Genomic DNA, 23,773 nt, shown 5'->3' on the forward strand with positions numbered 1-23,773 from the left:
TTTAAAAACTATTTATTAAATGGATTTAAAGTTTATTTGGAAAAAAAGAAACACCTAAGAAAAGTACAATTAAAAAAGATAAAAGCACTCCTATTATAAGTCACAAAAACAGAATCTTGAATTGTGTTAAACTACAAAGACCAATGAAAAGAGCACAGAAAGTACACATGAAATTTTAGTTGTTAATAAATAGTAATTTGGTAAACGGTAGTGTCATTAAATGTGAAAAAGAAAATTATTAATAAGGGTATTGAGCTAAGAAGCATTAGAGGAAAAAATGTGTTAGATAGTGAGTCCAGATTTAGTGAAGATCGTCACCCTAAAAGGTTAGTAACACCTTTCTCATATGGCTAAGTTACACTGTGTACAACTTGTATGCTGATATACAGTAGTCTGAAAGCAACACCTCTCACCCCCTTTCATTACATACCTTGTATCCAAAAGATAAAAACAATTCCAGGGCCCTTGAATTCTATAAAATACCCAGAATCCTAAAGCTTCTAGAGTAAATCAAATCATTGCCTAAAAAAGACTCTACTAAACAGTTCATTTTTAATTTTGTCTTATTATATTATCTAACAATATTAAATAGAGGTACTTCTTTTTAAGATCCAATATTCATCTTGTTTTATCTTTCCCCTTGTCAGGAAGGAACAAAGGAAAATCCATAAAATTTCTCAATGTAGTTTTTTTATTTTCATTCAATAACATCAAATTTGAATTGTTTTCATTATAAAGTTTATTAAGGCTGGGCACAGTGGCCCAACCCTGCAATCCCAGATACTTGGGAGACTGCAGCAGGAGAATCACAAGTTAAAGGCCAGCTTGGGTGATTAGTGAGAACCTGGCTCAAATAAAAAATGATGAGGCAGGAGGATTGTATGTTCAAAGGCAGCCTCAGCAAAAGCGGGGCACTAAGCAACTCAGTGAGACCCTGTCTCTAAATAAAATACAAAATAGGGCTAGGGATGTGGCTCAGTGGCTGAGGGTCCCTGAGTTCAATTCCCAGTACCGCCCCCCAAAAATAAGTAAATAAAATAAATTAAAAATGAAAAAAGGGCTAGAGATGTAGCTCAGTGGTAGAGTATTCAATCCCCAGTGCCATTAAGAAAACCCACTTTATTAAAATGTAATGTTAATAATTTTGATGTCAACATATCACCTTGACTCTGTTGAATAAGAAGCTAACAAATATGTTAATGTGGTTTAAAAAATCACTATACATCTTGATTGTAACAGAGTTGGTAGAGGTTATACAAGTTAATCAAAATTCATAGATGGTGAATTCATCATTTTATATAATGAATTTTAAAGGAAAAATTTAAAGAATAATGTCTTCCTTTTGAAAGGATGAATTTTACTTTATGGATGTATCTCTCTAAATGAATGGAATATTTCTATTTCTCTGAGAATGTTAAACATTTCCTTATTTTTCTTCTGCCAACATCAATTCTACTTCCTCCATAGCTTTTTCCCCTGGTGTATTTTGACATGTCATAAGTAAGTTTTCCTTGTATGTTGGGTGACCCTTGACTGTCCACAATGGGCAGGGTGTGAACAAGCTGACTGGAAGTACTTTCTTCAAAGGTAAGCGTTACCGCTGGCGTCACTATAGGGTGCTCTGGTCATTTCTCGATGGAATCTCTGATCTTGGTTTCTTTAGGTATTATCTCTTGTGTTCGTCAAAACTATCAATTTTCATAAAAGCTTTGTTCCTCTCTAAATACTCTTTATGGCATCCCCACTCCTGTATGTAAGCTATATCCACCACTGTAGAGACTTTCTGTTTCACCACCCCAGAAAACAAATCTCTAGTCTTCAGTAAAGGCAGAAAAAGAACAGTAACCTAACTATGTGGAAGGTCTAACTGTTGCTATTTTATTGAGGTGAAAGGTGAAATTATATGTTATATAATTATATGTTATATTAATTATATAACATATAATTAATCATTTTTAAAAGTGTACAAGTCAGTGCTACTCACTACATTTACAATGTTATGCAACCACCACATCTATCATTACACCAAAAGAAAACCTTATACCCATTTAAGCAGTCATTTCCAATTCTCTATAGTGCCTGATAACCACAACTGGCTGCCTATCTTACAAATTCTCCTAATCTGCACATTTCATATAAATGTAATCAGACAAATGTGGTCTTTTGTGACTGGCTTTCTCCACTTGGTTTAATATTTTCAAGGTTCATCAAGTTGCAGCAAGTATCAGTACTCTACTCTTTTTCATGGCTGAATAATATTCTAATGTATGAATATAACACATTCATCTGCTGATAAGATATTTGAGTTGTTTCCAGCTTTTGACTGCTGTGAATAGTGCTATCAGCATTTGCATTACAAACATTTTAGTTCCTATTTTCTATTCTTTGGGGTATATACCTAGAAGTGCAGTTGCTGGTCAGGTTGTAATTCTATGCTTAACCTGGTCTCTTTGATTTTGAAACAGACTTTCAACCAATTGTCTTATTTTAGAACCACCCTTGGCCTTCCCAGCATACCTCCAAAGGTACTTCATACCACTTTCCTGAATCAGGAGGGATTGCATAAGCCATATCATCACATTAGTCTTCTGTTTTCTACAATGTTGCCTTAGAATTCAACTTTCTCCAGCTGGCTAGGTCACTTATAACTCATCTATCTGGCTTCTAGTTCCAAACTTTTTGTTGCTGCTTTCTCTTCTCTCATTCTTTTTTGTCCTAGAGGGCTTATTCCTTATTCCTTTAAACAGAATGTTTCTGTCATTTTAATAGGATTTCAGAAGGGAGGGAAGACATAAAAAGTATACTCCATTTCCCATTTTAAGTCAAAAATCAATAAACATTTTAGTATCATCTGTTAGTTTATCCATTCAGATTGAAGCCCTTTCCTGTACAATGTACTTATTATGGGAGAGATAAGCATATATAAGACAACTTCTATTTTCAGTAAGATGATAAACTGACCAAGGAGATGTAGTAATACAAAGGTCATTCTCTTACATATGTAAGCCACTTGCATGGCTGCTGAAGTTCTATTATATAAAAGTAAACTTACAAAGAATTTGTATTAGCCCATTTTCTGTTGCTATAACAGAATACCTTATACTGGATAATGTCTTAAATAAAAAGGTTTGTTTAACTCACAGTATTTGGGGAGCCTAAAAATCCAAGATTGTGTGGCCTCATCTATTCAACCTCTGGTGAGGGCTCTCTTGGCTGTGTCACAAAATGGAAGAGAAACAGAAAGGGAACCAGCCACATGTTGAAGGGGCAAAGCACGTGAGGTGGCCTTGTAACAACTAACTGACTGCACAAGATTAGCATTAATCCATTTCAAGAATGATGCTCTAGTGAGCTAATTACCTCGAACTAGACCCCACCAATTAAAGATGTCACCAGAGCCAGGCTCAGTGGTACACGTCTGTAATCCCAGAGGCTTGGGAGGCTTAGGTAGGAAGATCTAGAGTTCAAAGCCTGCTTCAGGAACTTGGTGAGGCCCCAAGCAACTCAGCAAGACCCTGTCTCTAAATAAAATATTTAAAAAGAGGTGAGATGTGACTTTGCAGTTAAGAGCCCCTCCCTGGGTTCAATCCGCAGTACCCCCCATCTAAAAAAGAAAGAAAGAAAGATTCCACCACATGTCAAAAATCACTACACTAAGGACTGAGTTTCTAGCACATGAATCTTCAGCAGACAAACACCCAAACCACAGCAAGGTTTAAAGGTAAATCCCATACCCATAGGTAGCTCAGGTCTCAAAGTACAAAGTCATTTTTGGCATAAAGTACTACAAAAGAGGAAGACTCCCAATGAGAAACAGGACTCAAAAGGAAGTGGGGGCTGCGGGTGGAACTCAGAGGTAGAGCACTTGCCTAGCATGTATAAGGACCTACACTACAAAAATTTAAAAAAAAAAAAAAAAAGGAAAAGGAAGTAAGCCCTTGGAAGTCAAGAATGGAGACTTGAAGCTTGTTTGAATATTTGCCTTCAGACCTAGACTTCAAAGACTCAAAGGGTCTAGGTAGATGTTTTGAGTTGATATGGATTAAAGATCATCATTGCCACACAGCAGCAAGTTGAGATATATCTTGTGATTCTCAAGGAAGGGATGAGAATCACAAACTAATTCAAGTCACATAGTAATTCCCTTTTTTATTATGTTCTTCTTTCATAGAGTCTTGATAGAATGTTCTGGTCCCACCTATAATTCTTTAACAGTTGTGCAGCCACATGGACAAGGGTTAGGAAGAAACAGCGGTCCCTCGAGCAGTGGAAGGACTGAGGACTGCTGCCTTCCAGAAAAAAGACATCTTTTCAAAGCTAACTTGGGAAGTTCTGGACTTTATTATTTATAAAGAAAACATCATTCTTTTATAAACATTAGGTACACAAACATTACATACACACTTACTGGCTATGTGGCCCTTTAAGCCTTAGTTTTCTTATCTGTAAAGTAGGAATAATAATAATGTCTTATAGGGCAATTGTGAGGATAAAATAAAATAATCCTGATAAATTATTTCTCACAGTGTTTTATACATATTAAGTACTTAAGAAAGATTGGAATTAGAAACTCTCACTATGATTATTATTTCTACTCCTCCTACCATTATCATCACTATTGTTATTACAGGGCAAACACCAAAAGCACATGGTAAGGAGGCCAAGACCAGGTTAAGCGCATGTGATAGAAACAGCTTCACAGAAGAAGCAAGATGTTGAACTGGAATTTGAGTTTGAGAAGATGATAATTTTAGACAAGGAATTGTGTTATGGAAGAAACAATTGAAGAGAAACTACAAGGCCTTTTGAATGTTTGAAAAAGAACTTTTTAGCTTTAGATTAATGGAAAACTGCTCAAAAATATATCTCTAGGTATAGATTTCAAGAACAGCCAATGAGAACTGAAGTGATACTTACAAAAAAAAAATTAAATGAAAGGCCTATTAGTAACAAAGTGATCTAATATCCTTCCATTACACAGAAAAATGCTCCGACCAGATCTAATATTTTGCTTGACACCAACTGTTTCTACTTGATGTATGAAAGTATTCAAACTTCTTGAAATAAAATATTCCACATCACAGAAATTAAAGCAATCAAATATTACTAAAATAAAAGTAACCTTTTTAAGGCAATACACTATCAAATGACAACCTCTATTATTAAGCCACGAGAGACAAAGCACTTGACAAATATTTAGCAGTAAACTGAAAGACTGTATATGCATGCATTTGTATTACAAAAATTTTATGTTAAAATATTACTTATTGCCAAAAGCCGATAATTATATTTTGTAATAGTAATAAAAAGTATTCTGTTATTTTTATTATTAAACTCTCTGGAATTTGATTTTCTAAGTACTTTTTGGGTTAATTTTTTACTATTCTCTAAGAGTACTATGTATTGTTCTTTAAAAATGGGACAGTATTATTCTTCTTTTCCATAATTCCAATTATTAGTAAAATCAACCACTTTCCTTCTATTATGCCAATTCTTGGGCATGTGGTATATCTTTTAAAGTTTCTTGGGTATTGAAAATATTCAGCTTGGCACACATGCAAGTCCCAAATATCAAAATGACATGTTTTTGTGATGGACCACAGTTTCTTACCTGCACTTCTTAAATTAGGATCTAGCCCTGGCATCTCTTTGTTAGCTTCAGGGCTAACACTGTAGATTGATGCTCCTGCTTCACTGGTGATACTGAAAAGAAAAAAGAAAAAAAGGGGGGCAACATTGTTTTCCAAACTTTCTACCTAGCCAAAGAAAATAAATAAATAAAACTCAGAGGATCTGCCTATCTATCTACATATATATACATCACTGTATCATAAAACACACACACACACACACACACATACACACACACACACTCAGGCAAAGTGCTCTCTTCATACCTCAATGATACCAAAGCATTTAGTATTTCATCAATACAAAGTTATATTAAGCAATGTTTGTTTTCTTCCACATAGAAAACACATGGGGTTATATCCAGGATAAATTCATTCCGTTATTTTCTCTCGCGCTGATAACAAGAGAAAGTTTATAAATGAACACAATGAATACTTTTCCCTGATAATAAATTTCAAAATGTTCAGAATATACTTAGCTTCTCCTGTGTTTAGAATTCATTGCTGGCTGACACTTATTCCTGTGTAGATGGGTGCATACGAGGACATATCCCCCACCCCGACACAAATTGCCATAATTATGACTATTGTTATTATTTGGTTATTTATTCATAATAACCACAACATGAAAAACAAAGAGCAAAAGACCCTTTTTTTCAGGAGGGCCTGAAATTATCCTTTCATTGGGTTTGATCCTTTCACCATTTCATTTCATAATTTCTTTAATCAAAGTATCACATAAATCAACCTTTTCCTTTCTCCTGTGGCTCCAGAAACTTCACGAACCATAACCGGAACACTCTCTTACAGCTGACTTTTGCATGCTGGTTGGCATTTCTACAGTTCATCAAACATTTTAAAATTAGAGTGCTTCTTTATGACATAATGTGCAAAGAAATGTCATCTATCCAAATTATATACAAGACCTATGGTTTTATACCACAGGACCATGTAGGTATCAAGATTCAAAAGCAGATACGTGTCGGTGCTCAATTTTTAATCCATTCTTAACAATCTCTCCCTTCCTCTGCTCCTCTATATTTACTTTGATTACATGAAACAAGTTCAGTGGATAACTTATTAATATACTACCCCAATGTAATAAGTGAACACTGAGAAATAACAAGGGGAAAAGTTGGTTTACTATCCCCTTGTCTTTGGAGAACTTTTGATTGAATCTTCTTTTTTTTTTTTTTTTTTTTTAGAGAGAGAATTTTTTTTTAATATGTATTTTTTAGTTTTCGGCGGACACAACATCTTTGTATGTGGTGCTGAGGATCGAACCCGGGCCGCACGCATGCCAGGCGAGCGTGCTACCGCTTGAGCCATATCCCCAGCCCTTGATTGAATTTTGACAACTATAAGTCACTAAGACTTTAAAAGATTATTCTTGAGAACATGAAGACTTATCTTTTTGCAATCCACTATCCTAAATTTTGTGATAGGAAAAATGAACACTGCAATTGGAAAGCATGGCTGATTACCCTGCTTCTCATTAACACCATACAATAAGAGATAACTGAGAGCATATTTTGTACAAAATATAAAACCAACTACTTTACAGAAATTATCTCATTTAATGAATTAGATCTATTTTATAGGTGACCAGTATAAGCCCAAGGAAAGCAATTGAGCTGGATTTAGACCCTAAATTGATCCTCAAGTTTGAGCTCTTAACCAGAACAACCTAGTAGTTACTAAATAGTTTCAGTCTTTTATTAACTCATTAAGTCTCAAGTTTTCAATTGTGTGAACATAAAATAAATACTCAAATATTATTCCAAAGTTACCTAGAAGGTAAATATACAATTGTGGCTCAATTTAAGTTTTTCCAGGTGTTCGACATCTGAGACAATTGGACAAAAATGGGTTAAAATGAGAACCTGTATTTTTTTATTTTTTATTTTTATTTTTTTTAAAGAGAGAGAATTTTTAAATATTTATTTCTCAGTTTTCAGTGGACACAACATCTTTTATTTTATTTTATGTGGTGCTGAGGATAGAACCCAGCTCCCCACACATGCCAGGTGAGCGCATTACGCTTGAGTCACATCCCCAGCCCAAGAGAACCTATATTTTTGTGCAAAACAACAAATACAATATCTTTTCTAAAGAGCTACTGTCTTCATAAGAACTCATCTTTCTTCCATTGTCTTCATCTCTGATGAAGACATGAGTTGTTGTGTTTTTTGTTGATGTTGATGTTTTTAAGTATCTAAGATAGAGCCTGAAGCACATAGAAGGGCAAGCATGTCAATAATTTCATAAATTCAACTTTACAATTAAAAGGAAATTATGTTTTTTCACCAAAATAAGATTTAAATTATGTGTACCTTGTACTATATAATGATCAAGAAAAAAATATAATATTAAATAAAGCTTGAAGTAAAAAAAACTCTTTACGAGGCATAATAATATGATGGTAAAACTAGCAAACTAGAAGTAATTTTTCAATTCAGTACTTCTAAACCTGGAACCCTTGGACACTAGACAGAGAGAAGCAGGATTAATTAAAACTGTGGTAAAATATTTGTACTTATGCATTCTCCAACTCACCCCAGGAAGAGGGCTTACAACTTTCACTCATTATACTTAAAGAAATTCAAGACCTCCCCAAAAGATTATGAAGCACCACCACAGGATAAGAATATTCAGTGGCCATTTCAAACACAAATCAACAATCAATCTAATCAAATCTTTTCTAAAAAAAACTAGAGTATCCATGAAGCACAAGCTCAACCTATTGTTTGGAGAAAAGAATGTTTTCTAAATCCTCCAAAGTTACAAGTATATAAACAAAGGGAACTTAAATGGTAAATTAAAATTCTAACTAACTGTGGCTTTTAGCAGTTGGGTACCTGAGAATTTGCTGGTGATTCACTGTCTCCTGAAGTTGTAATTCTCAATGGACTGAGGGAAACTGTTGCAAAGAAAAACACTCAGATAATAAATATTCCTTCAAATACCACACTGCCACTCCTTTTAAACAGAAGAATACAAAACAGATGTGACACACTGCACCCAAAGATTTTAGATTAACATTAATATTAAATCAATACAAAATGTAGTAAATTTCATATGCTTTAGTTATTGAATAATATGGGACCAATAAACAGCTCAGAACTAAGCACAGATCAGAAAGCTTAAATAATCTAAATGAACAGAAAAGCCTCAACACTGATTACTTCAATATAAAACATATAAGGACCCAAGAAGTATATGTGGCAAGAATTAAATGAAACAAATCAAACTGAGAGTGGTGATGATTTCTTCCAGGAGAAATTGCTAAGAACAAAAGCTTCAATGCACCCCTCCCCACCTTTTCATTCAGCAGAAAGCATACTAGATTTATAAGGTAACTTCTGTTTAATGGGAAGTTTTCCAATAAACTATTGGGAAATTATTACAACTATGTCTAACACAGTGAGAAAAGTAAAAGTGAACTTTGTGTAAAAATCATGTATCTAATGATTTAATAAGTATTTCAATTTAAAAAAAGAACTTTCTCTCCAGTATAAAAAAGTTAGGCTCCAAATCTTAGCAATTCGATTATTTTACATGTTTTACTAAAAAGCAAAAAAGACGAAGCAGAATTTATTATTTTAGGAGACTTTAACTGACAAAGTTGTAATTGAACTAATGTTTCAAGAATATTACAGTACTTTGAAAGTCCTTCAAACTGCTCCAGTTCAGACAAACACCTACATAGATAAATAGGTGGTATCCAGAGCTTTAAATATATGAAAATATGTTTCAGAAGCTAACACCGAAGTCAGACATATGTTAATATGCTAATTCTCTAAAATTAAATTGATAATTTTAAAAGTATGTTATCTGGTTAAGTACTATTTTAGGGTGTCTTTGGATCTTTCTAAGTAAATAAACTACCTTCATAATCTAAAAAGCAAGTAAAACATCTACAATATGGAAAAATTCCCTTTAAATTCTTTTAAAATATTTTCCCAAAATCCTATGTCAAAATGCTATATTTGGTTATTTTAATAAAATTCAACAGTATAACTTATATAACACTTATCATTAACCAATATCATTTGTTTTTTTTTTTCAAATATATACGTTTAAATTTCAGAATTGATACCTCCGCGTTTCTTACTTCTCTTCTACCATGATAGACTATATTGATAGAGCTTTTAAAATCAGATTTGTGAGTACTTCTCTTAGAGTGACAATTCATTCAAATAGTAAAAAAATCTTTTCTGTTTTGTTTTTGTTTTTAACCAAGTTGAGATGGGAGGATGAGATTCTTTTCACAAAAGAAAACTAGCTTGCTTGGTTGTTAAAGCTATTGGGCTAATAGTTTTCAAATTCATTCTTAAGGTTATACAAAGTCTCTGTATGAATCTCTTCTTCCTTCTGTTTCCCAAATATCAAAATAACTTTGTTATTACCTCTGATTTAAAATAAATTATATGCCTCCTTTTGTTAAGAGGAAAATTTAATTTACAGGTAATTTTCTTAAATGAAAATATAATTACTTAGTAAGATAAAAAAAATAGCTAGTATGTCTCCTAAACTAATACAAGTTGATGTTTTTAATACTTCATAAAAGTATACTAGAATTCCTCAAGCCCCATCAACATGTAGCACCTTCTTTTTCTACCTGTCTACAAAAAAATATGCACTAAATAGCTATTACATTAAAAACAATGTTTTTGTTTTGTTTTGTTTTGTTTGCTGTGCTGGGGATCCAGTCCATGGCCTGTGTGCATGCCAGGCAAGCACTCTACCACTGAACTACATGCCAGCCCTAACTGAAGTTTAAAAATAACTTATTTAAAACCTGTTCTTGCAAGTTTTCAGAATAAAAACATTCATATTGAGGGAGATTAAATGAGTTAGTCTTCAACAAGTAATAGAAAACACTTTAACAATATTAACAAACAGATATTAAAATCTGTTCTGAATGTACACAACCAGAGATATAAAAAATTGTGCTCTATATGTATAATATGAATTGTAACACATTCTACTGTCATATATAATAAATTGGAATAAAAAGTAAATAAATTTTTAAAAAATCTGGTCTTAAGTATGAAAGGATAGCTGTTAGTATTTTAGAAAAAGGAGAAAAGGTCAAAATCAAACCACCATACCTAGAAGAGCCTCTAGGATTTAATGCTTAAAGAATACAGTTCTAAGAAAATATCAAAGCTATTTTAAATTCCTATGTTTAATGATGATCACCACTCCAAGGAATCTCAAATGCACAATATCCAGTCTCTTCAAAAACTAAGGTAATCTGCTGATAAAGAGAACATAGTGAAACAAACAAAATCAAATACTGGTAGACATGATTAACTATAGAAATAGAACTCTTGGGTGGTAATCTGATAATTATAGCAAAAGTCAGAAAAGTGTACATTCTCTCTGCATTATTATAAAGAATTTATGTAAAAGAAATAAAACCCCACAAAATGAAATAGCACTATTCATCATAGCAGAGCAGTGACCAAAAGAAACTCAAAATCAAAATGCATATCAATATAGCTTATTAAATGGAAAAGTATGTTGTAATTAAAAATTATTATTGTAAAATATTTTCATAAAATATTCAAGATATATTACTAAGAGAAAAAACCAGTTATAAAATTATGATAGTTTTAAAATAAATATATTCACAAAAAGAAAAAAGTTTATGTACTATAAATTGCACTTAAAAATAAATTATTACTTTAATTTCAATTTTTTTTATTTTCTTTAATAACCATGTAATGTTTATTTGTAATAAGGATGAAATTTAAGCATAGTTATTAACTAATCAAGAAATCTGGCACTGGACAATGGCCAATATTTTTTAAATGTTGTCAAACTTTCTTTTAAAATTAATTTTAATGTTAATCTGGGTAAATGTATCATTTGTTAATAATAACTTCTGAACATCTAGTTCAGTTTATAATGATCTCTAGATCTTAAACAATGATATTTTATGATATGATAAAATAAAAGTAGCTAAGCAGAAAACTCAACAATAAGTTTTCAAATTTTACACACAGGTCACATGAGAAACAAATATATGATGAAAAATTTTCAAGAAAGTACATATTATACACCCATATGTTTTACTTAGTCCTTGGCTTCCTGAATCCATCTCCCAAGTTATCGCTCATGATCACGAAGGCACAATAAAACCATTATCCATAATAAAAGAAGTGAGGTGATGCAACAATGTACCAGGAAAGTAGTGTATGTGAAGAAAACAGTAAGGGAAGCAGAAAAAGAAAGAAAATACACAATCTGGGTTATTTCAATGGCACCAAAGCAGTTTATTGTTAGATATGTAACACTAGCACCACCTGGTGGAACATTAGTTAGAAGCAATTCTTCGATTGCCAGTTTTTAATTTTTTTTAAAAAGCCTTTAACTGTATTTTTAAAAAGATAACCATTTTCCAAAGAGAATAACTTGAGCAATGAGACAGTTATAACCTGGAGGATCCATAATAAGCCTAGAAAATTTGAAAAGCCTACCAGAGGATCTGCATGTAATCCCAGATGGGCATCTATCATCTTTTCCACACGGCAGTCTTTGAGCAGAGCAGAATTCCTTTAGTTATTTTCCTCCAATGCCCCATACCACAATGGATGAAAAGAATACTTTCCAGGCACAAAATAAGCCAAAAAGGAAAGATCCAAACTAGCAACTACTGAGTAGAACTTTAGTTTGGATTTTGGAGTTTCTCAAAGAACTAGCTACCAATCCTGCTATGTAATTAGGGGGAGGAAAAAAATTGTATTTTACCAGAAAATCCATCTCTCCTACTTAGCATCACAAGTTTATGTTCAAAATGATGTTGAGCTGCTACAGTGTGCCACAATGTGTCAAAACACAACATTAAAATCACTTTTACTGCTGTCAGTGGGCCATTCAATGACAGAAATGACAAATTCAATAGTACCTTCAAATCCATCATAGGGGAAAGAAAATCAACAACTAAAGGACAAAGAAGACAGAAAGCTTGTCCCCAATCTATAGATTGAGAGAGAACATCTACTGAGGCAGAAGCAATTTCTGACAAAGAATGGCAGGAGAAAATGTGTCATTCTCCATTACTTTCTACAGTTAAGCATCTCTTATTTCCTTCCTACTTTCCTTCATTATCTTCTCCTCTCCTTTTGAAAAATCCTTTCTTTTTTCATATATATATATATATATATATATATATATATATATATATATATATCTATCTCCAACATGAACTAGTTTAAGTACTATACATCACCATAAAGGGAGCCTCAAGACCAGAGGCTGAATGAATGCACAAGTGGCATTAGATTAAGCAAAGGGCAAGGATGTCACTGATTCTGAGACAGGAATAAACGTTTAAGAAGTGAGACACTATCTATGAAAAAAACTGTTGCTGCAGGAATACTATAAATGCTCCAAGTTCACCATTAACAAGATACAAAAACTCAGAGGGCTAAAAATTCTAAAGGTTGAAGCTGATCTAACTTTACAATTAGAATATTATTTGGCCAATAATTTTTTTATTGACCTAAAAAACATGATATGTAAAACTACCTGCCATTCCCCCACAACATACTCAAAAGTATAATCCTTCTTATAGTTGACTCCAGAGTGTCAATTTTTTAAAAAATATTTTTTTAGTTGTAGATGGACACAATACCTTTATTTTACTTATTTATTTTCATATGGTGCTGAGGATCAAACCCAGTGCCTCCTACTTTCGAGGCAAGCGCTTTGCCACTGAGCCACAACCCCAGCTCAGAATGTCAATTTTTTATGTATTTAATTTATATTTATTCCTATTAACTGTTATTTGTTTATTCTTGTTCAAATGCTATTCTTTGAAGATATTTATTCTTGTTCAGTAATAATTCTATATAGACATTATTGTAAATAATAAAGTTTTCTTACAAAAGGAAAAGTCAGCTTCATTCACTCTTCTAACCCTTCTATTCTGTTTTAATTGTTGTTGCTGCTGGTTTTCACTTAAATGCAACTATGGAAGTTGGTGTGCTAATAAATATGAGGACTTCAGATCTCTATGTCACAGATTTGTTAGAATAAAACTTACTATGCAGTATTCTACTTCTTTGTTATTTATCCAATGACAGAAATCAGAATCAAAATGACCAACTGAAAGGATATAATATTCTAATATTTTTCTAATAAGGGCTCAAAAAACTTTTTAAAAGAACAATAAAGAAAACCCCAATTAAAAGAGAAACAGAAAACTAACAAACAACTAAAAAGAGAGAAGCAGATATACAGTTTGTCAACAACAAATAGCTTAGTTCTTTTTACGTATATAAGAATAGTTTGGGAAATAACAATAGTTTGTACTACACTATCTAACACTTTCCTAAACAGTACTGTTAACAATCTTTTTTTTTTAAATAGATGAACACAATAACTTTTATTTTATTTATTTATTTGTTTCTTTCTTTTTGTTTTGCTTTGTTTTGTCTTGTTGGTACCAGGAATTGAACTCTGGGGCACTTGTCCACTGAGCCACATCCCCATTCCCACTTTGTATTGCATTTAGAGACAGGGTCTCACTGAGTTGCTTAGTGCCTCGATTTTGCAGAGGCTGCTTTAAACTCAAAATCCTCCTGTCTCTGGGATTACAGGTGTGCGTCACTGCGCCCAGTTCTCGGTGAACAATGTAAACAATCTTAATTCCATTTACAAATAACACACATTTATCAGTTTTCATGCCTTGGTTCCCACTTCTCCTGTTATTGCCTTTCTTACCTTTGTTCTACCCCTCCCCCCAACAACTTCTACTTTCCTTTCAAGGGAACTTATGCTTCAGTATAAATCATTATCTCTCTAGTCAAGGAAGACCCTATCTACAAACTGGATCTAATACCCACCAATAGCCTTCAGGTTGGAGCCCCAAGCCCTATTCTGGAACATCCTCCACTTTTGAGAATTTCTTTTTGCTATACACAGCTAATGCTGAGAAGAATCCTGAAAGACAAGCTGTGTGTAAGACCACTACACTAGATTAAATCCTTTTCTAATTGTGGTTTTAAAGGACACAGAGAAGAAGGAGAGAGAGAGAATGATTTGCTCGGTCCAGCTGGCTATTCCATTTACTCCTTCATCTGTACTTGAATCTCTACTTTTTTGGGATCACTGCACATTTCTGGCTTTTCTATATTATACTGTGTAAATATTTAGGAGAAATAATTCCTTTCAAGAATCTAAACTTCCACTATCGTTATGGCAAATCAATCTGTTTATTCTATGTTCGTTAACTAACAGCTAGCCTAAAAGAAGACAGGAATTTACTAACATATGTGGCACACAAACACCACAATCATAAAGCTTCTCAGAATGGGAGGGGGGGACATATCAAGAAAATGAAAGACCAGTTTATTTTTATTTCCACTGCCCTGTAATTTCCTTTAACTCTACTAGAACAATCCTTAATTCGAACCTTTCCTGCATTTACAGAAAGAGGGTAGTCTGAATGTATATGAACTACCAAAACAAATCCACATCTCCATTTAAGTTTCCTTGATTTTAGAGTAGTAGTTCTCAAGTGTTGGCTTGCATAAGAATCAGCTGGAGGGCTTGCTGGGCTGGGGTTGTGACTCAATGGTAGAGCAGTTGCCTGGCATGTGTGAGGCACTGGGTTTGATTCTCAGCACCATATATAAATAAATAAAATAAAGGTCTACTGACAGCTATTAAAAAAAATTATATACATATTTCTGGGTCCTATCCTCAGTTTCTGTATCACTGAAGCAAGGAATTTGCAGAAACCAAAGGTGGTGGCTACAGTTCAAATCTTGTCTAGAATCATAACTTGCAAATATATAAAATAAGCTTTAAGAAATGGAAAATATGTTTGGTTCAAGTAGAAACAATACTGAATGTTCTATGAAAATCCAGATTTCCATGAAGAGACAGCTGACAGAAAGGAAGAAAATATTTGCCAGCTATTCTTTCAACAGAGGATTAATCTCTAGAATATATAAAGAACTCAAAAAGCTTAAAACCAAAAAGCCACACTTAAAATCGAAAAATAACCCATTCAATCAATGGACAGGTGAAATTAAAAGACACTTTTAAAAAGAACAATTCTATGAAAAAAAAATTTCAATATCTTTAGCCATCAGAGAACTACAAATCAAAACTACACTGAGATTATATCTCACTTCAATCAGAATAATAATCATCAAGAACACAAATAACAACAATCTGGGGTAAGGCTCTATACAGAAAGGAACTCTACGCTGTTGGTGGAAATGTAAATTAGTATAACTACTATGGAAATCAGATGGAGTTCCTCAAAACAACTAAAAATAGAACTATCATATGGTCCAGCAATATCATTCCTTGGTATTTACCCCAAAGAATTAAAGTTAGTATAGTCTAGTGCCTGCAGCACAAATGACAACAGGTTGCATGGAATTAGTCTAGGTGCCAGTTGACAGATGATTGAACAAAGAAAATATAGTATATTCACAATAGAGTATTATTCAACATGAAAAAAAAATACAAATTATGTCATTTGCAGGGAAATGGATGGAACTGGAAAGCATCATGTTAAGCACAATAAACCTGACTTAGAAGACTGTTTTCTCTTAGATGTGAAGCTGCAAGGGCCTGGAGTTGGGGAGAAAGAACATCATGAAAGTAAAAGATCATTAGGGTAAAGGAAGGGGACCCAGGGGTGGGGAGTAAGCGAGGTACTGGGGAATGGAAATGATCAAATTACACTATATGTATGTTCTGTATAATTAATAAGTACCATTTCCAAAGTGGAACTTAAAGTAATACACTGTCTATTACTGATGATTACCTATATCCAAAAAAGCAAACCCTAAGATGAAGACACAAATGAATGCAATAACTATAACCTGAGACACATGTTCTGTGAGTCTATAGGAAAAAGCTATTAAAAATGACAGATCCAGTTAAAACATGAGGAAAGACCATTTAAATGTGTGACAAACATCCTTCTTTATTTCAAGTCGACTAGAAGCAAGAAGCTGTGTTACTAAAGAACTACAAGGGTTGCACTACAAAATGTTTTCAAATATTTATGTTGCATTTCATGAATTTTATTGATAATGTCATTCATCACCACTGCTTTACAATTGCTAAAGATGGATTTTATATTTGTACTATTCTCTGTAAGTTATACTACAGGGGACAAGCCTATTGGCCAATATTCATTCTCCCTTTTCCACTATGCCACTTAAAGTCACTTGAACAGTTGTTTTTCAAAAAGAGATACCAGTGGACACAATTTTATATGGGATCCATAATCTCTCAAAATGTTCTGCCTTCCAATAACTTAACTATTAGAGTATCTTATCTAACCTCCTCATGTTTTTTGCAATTCAAAGAGATGAGAGTCATTTGAACATCTTACCCTAACAATAATAATAATAGTTTTTAAAATCAGAGTTCAACTCCCTTTCTCAATCAATTAAATACCAGTTGTTAAGAGGAGCAAATGTATTTGTACTACTTCTGTCCTTTATTTACCAACCAACCCTCTTGTCTTAAAACACGTAGATGGCACAAGATGAAGAAAGAATAGGAAGCAGCAAGAATCTCAAATAGGAGATCTTACTCCTGAAGATTTAGGATTTGAGAGTCATCAGTGTGCGTACCGTTAATACAGTATGATCATTAACAGAAGCAGATCTATAAAGCTCCACAATTTCCTGGTAAGGTTTTCATAAAAATGAGGAGTAAAAATGAGAACCATCTCCCAATTCTCATCATTTCTCTAGTGAAAGCCAGAAAATAATCACTAAAACCGTAGCTTATAAGAAAGAAATACACAAAACCAGTGTAGGCACTCTAAAATAACCGAACTGTACCATTTCAGCAATGCATCCATCTATGAACGACTACCTATGCCTACTCCTGAGACAGGGAAGGATGATCAGTTATATCTGTCCTCATCTTGTCTTGAAATCTTGACATTTTTCAGCAAGTAAAGGTTCCAAATGGCAGGTGTCAGAATGTCTTAGCTTCACATGTGGTGCTAGAAGGCAGAAAAAGCAGTGGAAGCATGTGGTTATGTCAGCCACACAGAAGCTGCCTGAAGAGAACATTCTGAAAAGAGCAAACCTCAGACTCAGTTAAATCAGTCCGATGCCAGATGCCACTATGAGAACAAAGCTGTGGTGCCAAGGATTTGCTGCCCAGAGAAACATTCAATTCAAGTCTCTCAGAGAAAAGAAAAATAGTAAAGTATAATGGCACCTGTCCATGCCCTGTCTGTATAACAATTTGGTCAAACTAGCTCCTTCTATGCAGAGAGAGCAATGGCCACAGAATTCTTTGTTTAGTCTATGAGTGTGTATTATTTTCTCGAGGTCATTTTCAGTTATTCTAAAGTAAATAATATGAATCTTCACCTGCATAACAGTTGTGCAGTTGTGTGTTTCTAATGACAGGAACATCTTCTGAAAAATGTGTCATTAGGTGATTTTGTCATATGTGAACAACACAGACTGTAACCTACACAACTATTATCACTACAGCATCACTGAGTAATATAATACTATGGGACACTGCTGTATACACAGTTTATCCTTGACCAAAATATGATTATGTGAAACATGGCTGTACTTATAGCTTTCTAAAAGTGCTACTAACTCAATCCAACTCATTTTAGTATTTATACCCAATGAGAAAATCAGAAATAAGTAATCTCTTATTTTGGGAATAAAAGAATGAGAAAGAGTTAAATAATCAGACCAAAATAATCTGAAACCAAGTGGTAAACTAAGACCCAAGAAATAAAACCTTTTCTCTGGATTGTTAGGCCAGTCTTCCTTCTACTCAGATACAGTCTCTCTGCCCATACCTTTCTTCCCAATCTTCTTTCTGCATAGATTTTCCCAATACTGACAGCACTTGGAGGCTTTTTTAAAAGAGCTTGTTAAAGTTAGTCAATTAACATTTTTGTTCCTGGAGGCTGACACAATTAGTATGATGCCTTTCCCTCAAACCTGAGTCTCAGATATGATAATGGTGTTAAGGCTACTCAAAACTGGAGATGCTAGAGAAGCACACAAATAATCTATCTGGTCAAGTACATAAGAAACTAAACAAACAAGGATTCACTTGAATGATCAGTACATGGCTAATGATATAATATGTCCATGGGAAAATGAAATTCAGTATTATTTAGGTTTTTTACTCTATTAGAATATACAAAAGGATCACTGGGCCAAAGACTGATACTTTGAATCTACCTGATTTCTTCTAATACCTCATAAGGTGAAGCACAAACAAGAACCAGGGCTCCACATAGATTCAAGTTAGTAATCTTTTAACAAAGTAGTATAAATTTAAGAACCTTTAGAAGCATATAAAATATTCATGACCTAATTCTCGATCATGAAGTAAGTTATTTCTTTTTCCTTCTACAACATTTTTACTCCCCAGGACCATACCACTAACTTTATTTATTTGCCATATACCTTGTACCTATTTTTACCCTGAAACAACTCCATGGAGCTTTTGTTGTCTTGTTGCCATCTAATCACCTGGCAAACATTATTCTTCAACTCTGTTTTCAACTCTGTAATTTCTCATCTTCATATTATTAGATCTTCTTCTAAGTCCAATTAAAATATACAGCACAAATAGGACAAAAATGCCAATTAGAATAGAACCACAGTCTCATATATATATTCTATAGCTTGAAAATAAACTTTTAAATAAAATTAAACATAAAATAAAAATTTCTAAATTAACTTAATTTCTTGTCTGCCATTTAGTTTGCAAGTTTCCATTTCTGTTAACAAGTCATTTTTATATGATTTCCATGTCTGCTGTCTTTTTAGTATAAGCTTTGGTGACTTAATTGATTCCAGACTTACAAAAACCAGTTATTTTTCTGTTTTACACATTAACATAGAGGAATTTGTTTTTCATTAATATAAATAAAAATGTGGGCTCAGGTTTAGAGTAAAAAATGAGTGTGGGAAAAAACAAAGTGTGATACTCATATTGAGGAATGTTTATTGTTCAAAGTCATGCAAATGATAAATAAACACCAGAAATGAACAAGTTTTTCATGGAATCCAATTTGAAATGTATTTCAAGTGAAAAATAAGCAGGACTAGGTCAAGTCAGACACAATTATATTATAATCTCCAATGTCATTATAGAGTCATACGAACAGAACAGTCATCAGTTCTCCAGGCCACAAAAAGAAGAAGATAAACTAGGGCTTTTAAGTATTACTTGGCTAATGAAATTTGTTGCAATCTCCTTGATTAAACCAAGGGACAAGGCACAAACAACTATGCTTGTTAAAATCACTGAACATTTTCTGAAACCTAAAAATAATCCACATTCAGAAAATTCTCTTTTCAAGCCACCAAAATCTTCTAATATCTTAATATTCTTGACAATTTTAAAGCTTAATTTCTGTGCAAATATATTTTACCTTAATAATTCTCAAGGCTAAGATGAATTCAAAAGTGGCAGAAACAAGAGTCTATAAAGCCAACAAATGATTAAACATAACCTTATACTCTAATCTTCTATCTCCCTATCTTTTTTTGGAGGGGGGGAATTCCTTCCCCAAATTCTTAAAACCTGGCCAATAGATATTTATATAATTTTTAAAACAACATGCTAAATAAATTTAGAAGGCTGTTCAAATATGTAATTCATACTACATTTTAAAAGTACATATTCTTGAAAATTAGAACTAATATAAAAATAGTTTAAAACAAAGCTAAAGCCATGTTCTTGAAATTTCCAAAGACAGGAAAAGTTATAGTTGTCATTTAATATATACTTAACATCCCATGAAAAGAAAATCTACAACATAAACTGATCCTGAAAAATTTGAACCACAGACTTCCTGATTTCTCAGTCAGTGCTGAAAACATCTCAAATGGTAACTACACGCAATTGCTAAAGGAACTTTTAAGATTGTTTTATTTTCCCTAAATTTGATAAAAGTATAAAGTTTCCATTCCATAATAAGTTCAAAACAACCTTATGTTGTCCTTAAAATATTTTATATCAAATGCATCCAATGAATTTTTCCTGTTAATTTCAAGTTTTCTAACATAAAGTTGGAAGAATTACAATTATAAGTAAAATTATAATCTCTAAAGTACTATTAAAGCATTAGTTCATGCACTTTGAATCATATGCATTTGAAAATTAAAAAACAAAAGAGATATGAGGCTAGGGCTGTAGTTCAGTGAGAGATCACTTGCCTAGCATTTGTGAGGCACTGGGTTCAATCCTCAGCAACACCACATAAAAATAAATAAAGTAAAAGTATTCTGTCCATCTACAAAACCAAACAAATTAAAAATTATATTAAAAAAAGAGATGCAAGTGTATGACATAATATGTTGACTTTATTCTCAGGAAATTTTTTTCTTAGATTAAAAATAAATAGTGGCATTTCTTATGTCTGAGTAATTTTAACCAATGGATTGCTAAATGTACTTTACAAATTATTTTATTAAAAATAATTGTAAAAGATTTTTAAAAGTCTTCATGAAACAAAACAAATTATTTATAGTCATATGCATTCTTACACAATGATAATGAAAGACATTAACCTTTTTCCCACATTTAAATGGGAGAAAGGAAAAGAGGAGAAAAGAGATGAACGTTGAGAAAGAAAACATGCTAGCTCACACATATATATGACTGGCAAATCTATTAACTTTTTTTTTCACTATAATACATAAGATACTAATAATGGCTTGTAAAGAACTAACAATGTAACCAGTCAACACTAAGCAGTCTACTTTTTTTTTTTTTTTTTTGGGTGGTGCTGGGGATTGAACATTGGGTCTTGTATATTTAACAGGTTTAAAAGGTTTCCTCCAAAAAAAGATAGGGAGATAGAAGATTAGAGTATAAGGTTATGTTTACTCATTTAAATAGGCTTTAGACTCTTGTTTCTGCCACTTTTGAATTCATCTTAGCCTTGAAAATTATTAAGGTAAAATATATTTACCAACTGAGCTATATCCCCGGCCCCATAAGCAGTCTACTCTTCCAAATCACCTACTACCCTAATTTTGGGGAACTATGTTGCTAGTAAAAAGAATTCACCTTCTTCTCCTAGAATAAGTCACTATCATCATGAGCAAATTAGAATGTATTAATTTCTAACCTTACCTAGTGGTTAAGAAACAAAACTTCACATACTAGAAACATATACACACAAAGAAGAAATTAAAAATCATTTTCCTTCTTTTTAAACTTATTTCCCAGATTTAGAATTCAGACTTCTGGAATCAAAAACTTCAAACAGCTATTTCATTTCCAATTTGGCCATTGAGAGGCTCCCCCCCCCCAAAATACCTGCAGAAACAAAGATTTCTAGGATAATTTTTCAGAAATAAATTAGCAGGGGTTTATATACTGTACATCTGCTTCAATCTTGAACGTCGTGATTTAAAAATATTAAGTTTTAATTACACAGAAATTCATAAGAGCATATACAAAAAAACCTGCAATTGAAATTAGTCTATTCTACCATTTTTAAGTGTGTTGGAGGAGACTTTAAAAACAAATGCTACTTAGAAAGATGTAGACTAAAACATAATTTACCCATTAAGTCCCAGGTTTCCAATTTTGCAAATATGTCTCTGAAATTGAAACAAGTGAATTAAAATATATTGGAAAGCATAATCTAGAACCTACTGTATATAACTTATTATCATTAATAATATCAATGAGATCATTAATAATATTTAAAAATATTATCACTAATCATTCAACCATTACTTTTATTAATAGAATTCTAAAAACATACTTATTTTAAAGTTACCATGAGTGGTATATTTGTTGGTCAATTTAATAAGTTTTTAAATGTTCCATAAATGGGATGATAAAACATAACGGGTTAAAGAATAAAGAGACATAAAATTCATACAGTTTATACCTAAATTCACTGTACTTCTAGAAAGCCATTTTGGTCACAAAGATCAGAATTCATTGTATTACCCCGTAAATCCTGAAATCGATTGAAAAAAAAGTTTTTATGCAAAAGTCTTTTAGGAGAAGTTCCTATAAAAACACCTGTCAGGCAGCTTGAACTATAACATTAGATGGATCACAAGCTTTATAAAGTGTTGCCGACTTGCAAAGGCATTCCCCGTATGCCAAGGATCATGATCATAGCAAGAGAAAACATCACCTCAGGAACATGTCTAAATTGTTTTTCTGAATTGTTCTTGTCAAATCAAAAGATCAAAAATTATTCTATCAAATGCTGTCCCTAACAAATCTAGCTGAATCCAAAGTATAGCTACCAATGAGCAAATCTGGGCCCTTTAGATGGGGGGAGAAAGGGTTGATTTCTTTTTCTATTGATATGTGAAATAAGCAGGGTCCAAGAAGAAAGTTTCATCTCAGCAGTTAGTTTAGTGCTACTGATAGCTATAATCACATTTAGGATGCAATTCCTTTTGAAAGGCTTTTCAGATGCACAAATACAAAGAAAAAATAGAAACACAAGTGTTTTCATAGTGAATGACTGCCTAGGATTATGGAGTTATAGAAAACCAAGGTTAGAGATCTAGATATCTGTGAGTATTGTGAACTAACAAACCAAAATCAAATGCAATCATTGCTCACTCTTTTGACAAGGTCAGTGCACCCATCCCTTAGCACAATAACCAACTGAATTTCAGATTGTAAAAGGTACTCCAGGAAAATAAAATTCTCCACAAATCATTCAATGTTTCTCTACTGTATTGAATGTACAAATAAAATTCTTTAAGAAAAACATTTTTCTGTTCACTTTGCTGCTTTCCAGAAGCTGTATCTCTCTCAAAAACTGCCTGGTAGAAGTGCTCGTTCATCAGAAGCATAAGGGTGCAATGTCCTCTGGCAGCCAATTATTACTATGTTTTCTTCACTTGCAAGATAAATTTTTATAGTACATTTATAATTTACCCATAGAATTAAGAGTCATGTTCATCTGCTTAAAAAGAGCTACAATTTCATGAACTCCACACCCCATGCCCCCGCAAAAGTTCTAAAGCTTGATTTCAAAGGATAGAAATATAAGCAACAGGACAAATAAACTGTTTATAAGAGGCATGGACATGAGATGCCTCGGTTTGTGGTTTGGCAAAAATCATTATGTGACCTATAGCTACTCGGGCAATCAAAAGGCTCCATTT

The 23,773-nt window shown here is 32.9% G+C and overlaps 1 protein-coding gene across 2 annotated transcripts in view; it reads right to left on the reverse strand.

Annotated features, from left to right (window-relative positions):
* The window catches only part of Srbd1 (S1 RNA binding domain 1), a 220,167-nt gene that overhangs the window by 82,038 nt on the left and 114,356 nt on the right, over window positions 1–23,773 (reverse strand). For both annotated transcript variants that reach the window (XM_076832900.2, XM_076832899.2), the window contains exon 15: window positions 5,612–5,703. In XM_076832900.2, the coding sequence (XP_076689015.2) occupies window positions 5,612–5,703 (92 nt within the window). The remainder of the gene's footprint in view (window positions 1–5,611; window positions 5,704–23,773) is intronic.

This window comes from Callospermophilus lateralis, chromosome 14 (genome assembly GCF_048772815.1).
Source record: "Callospermophilus lateralis isolate mCalLat2 chromosome 14, mCalLat2.hap1, whole genome shotgun sequence".
NCBI lineage: Eukaryota > Metazoa > Chordata > Mammalia > Rodentia > Sciuridae > Callospermophilus > Callospermophilus lateralis.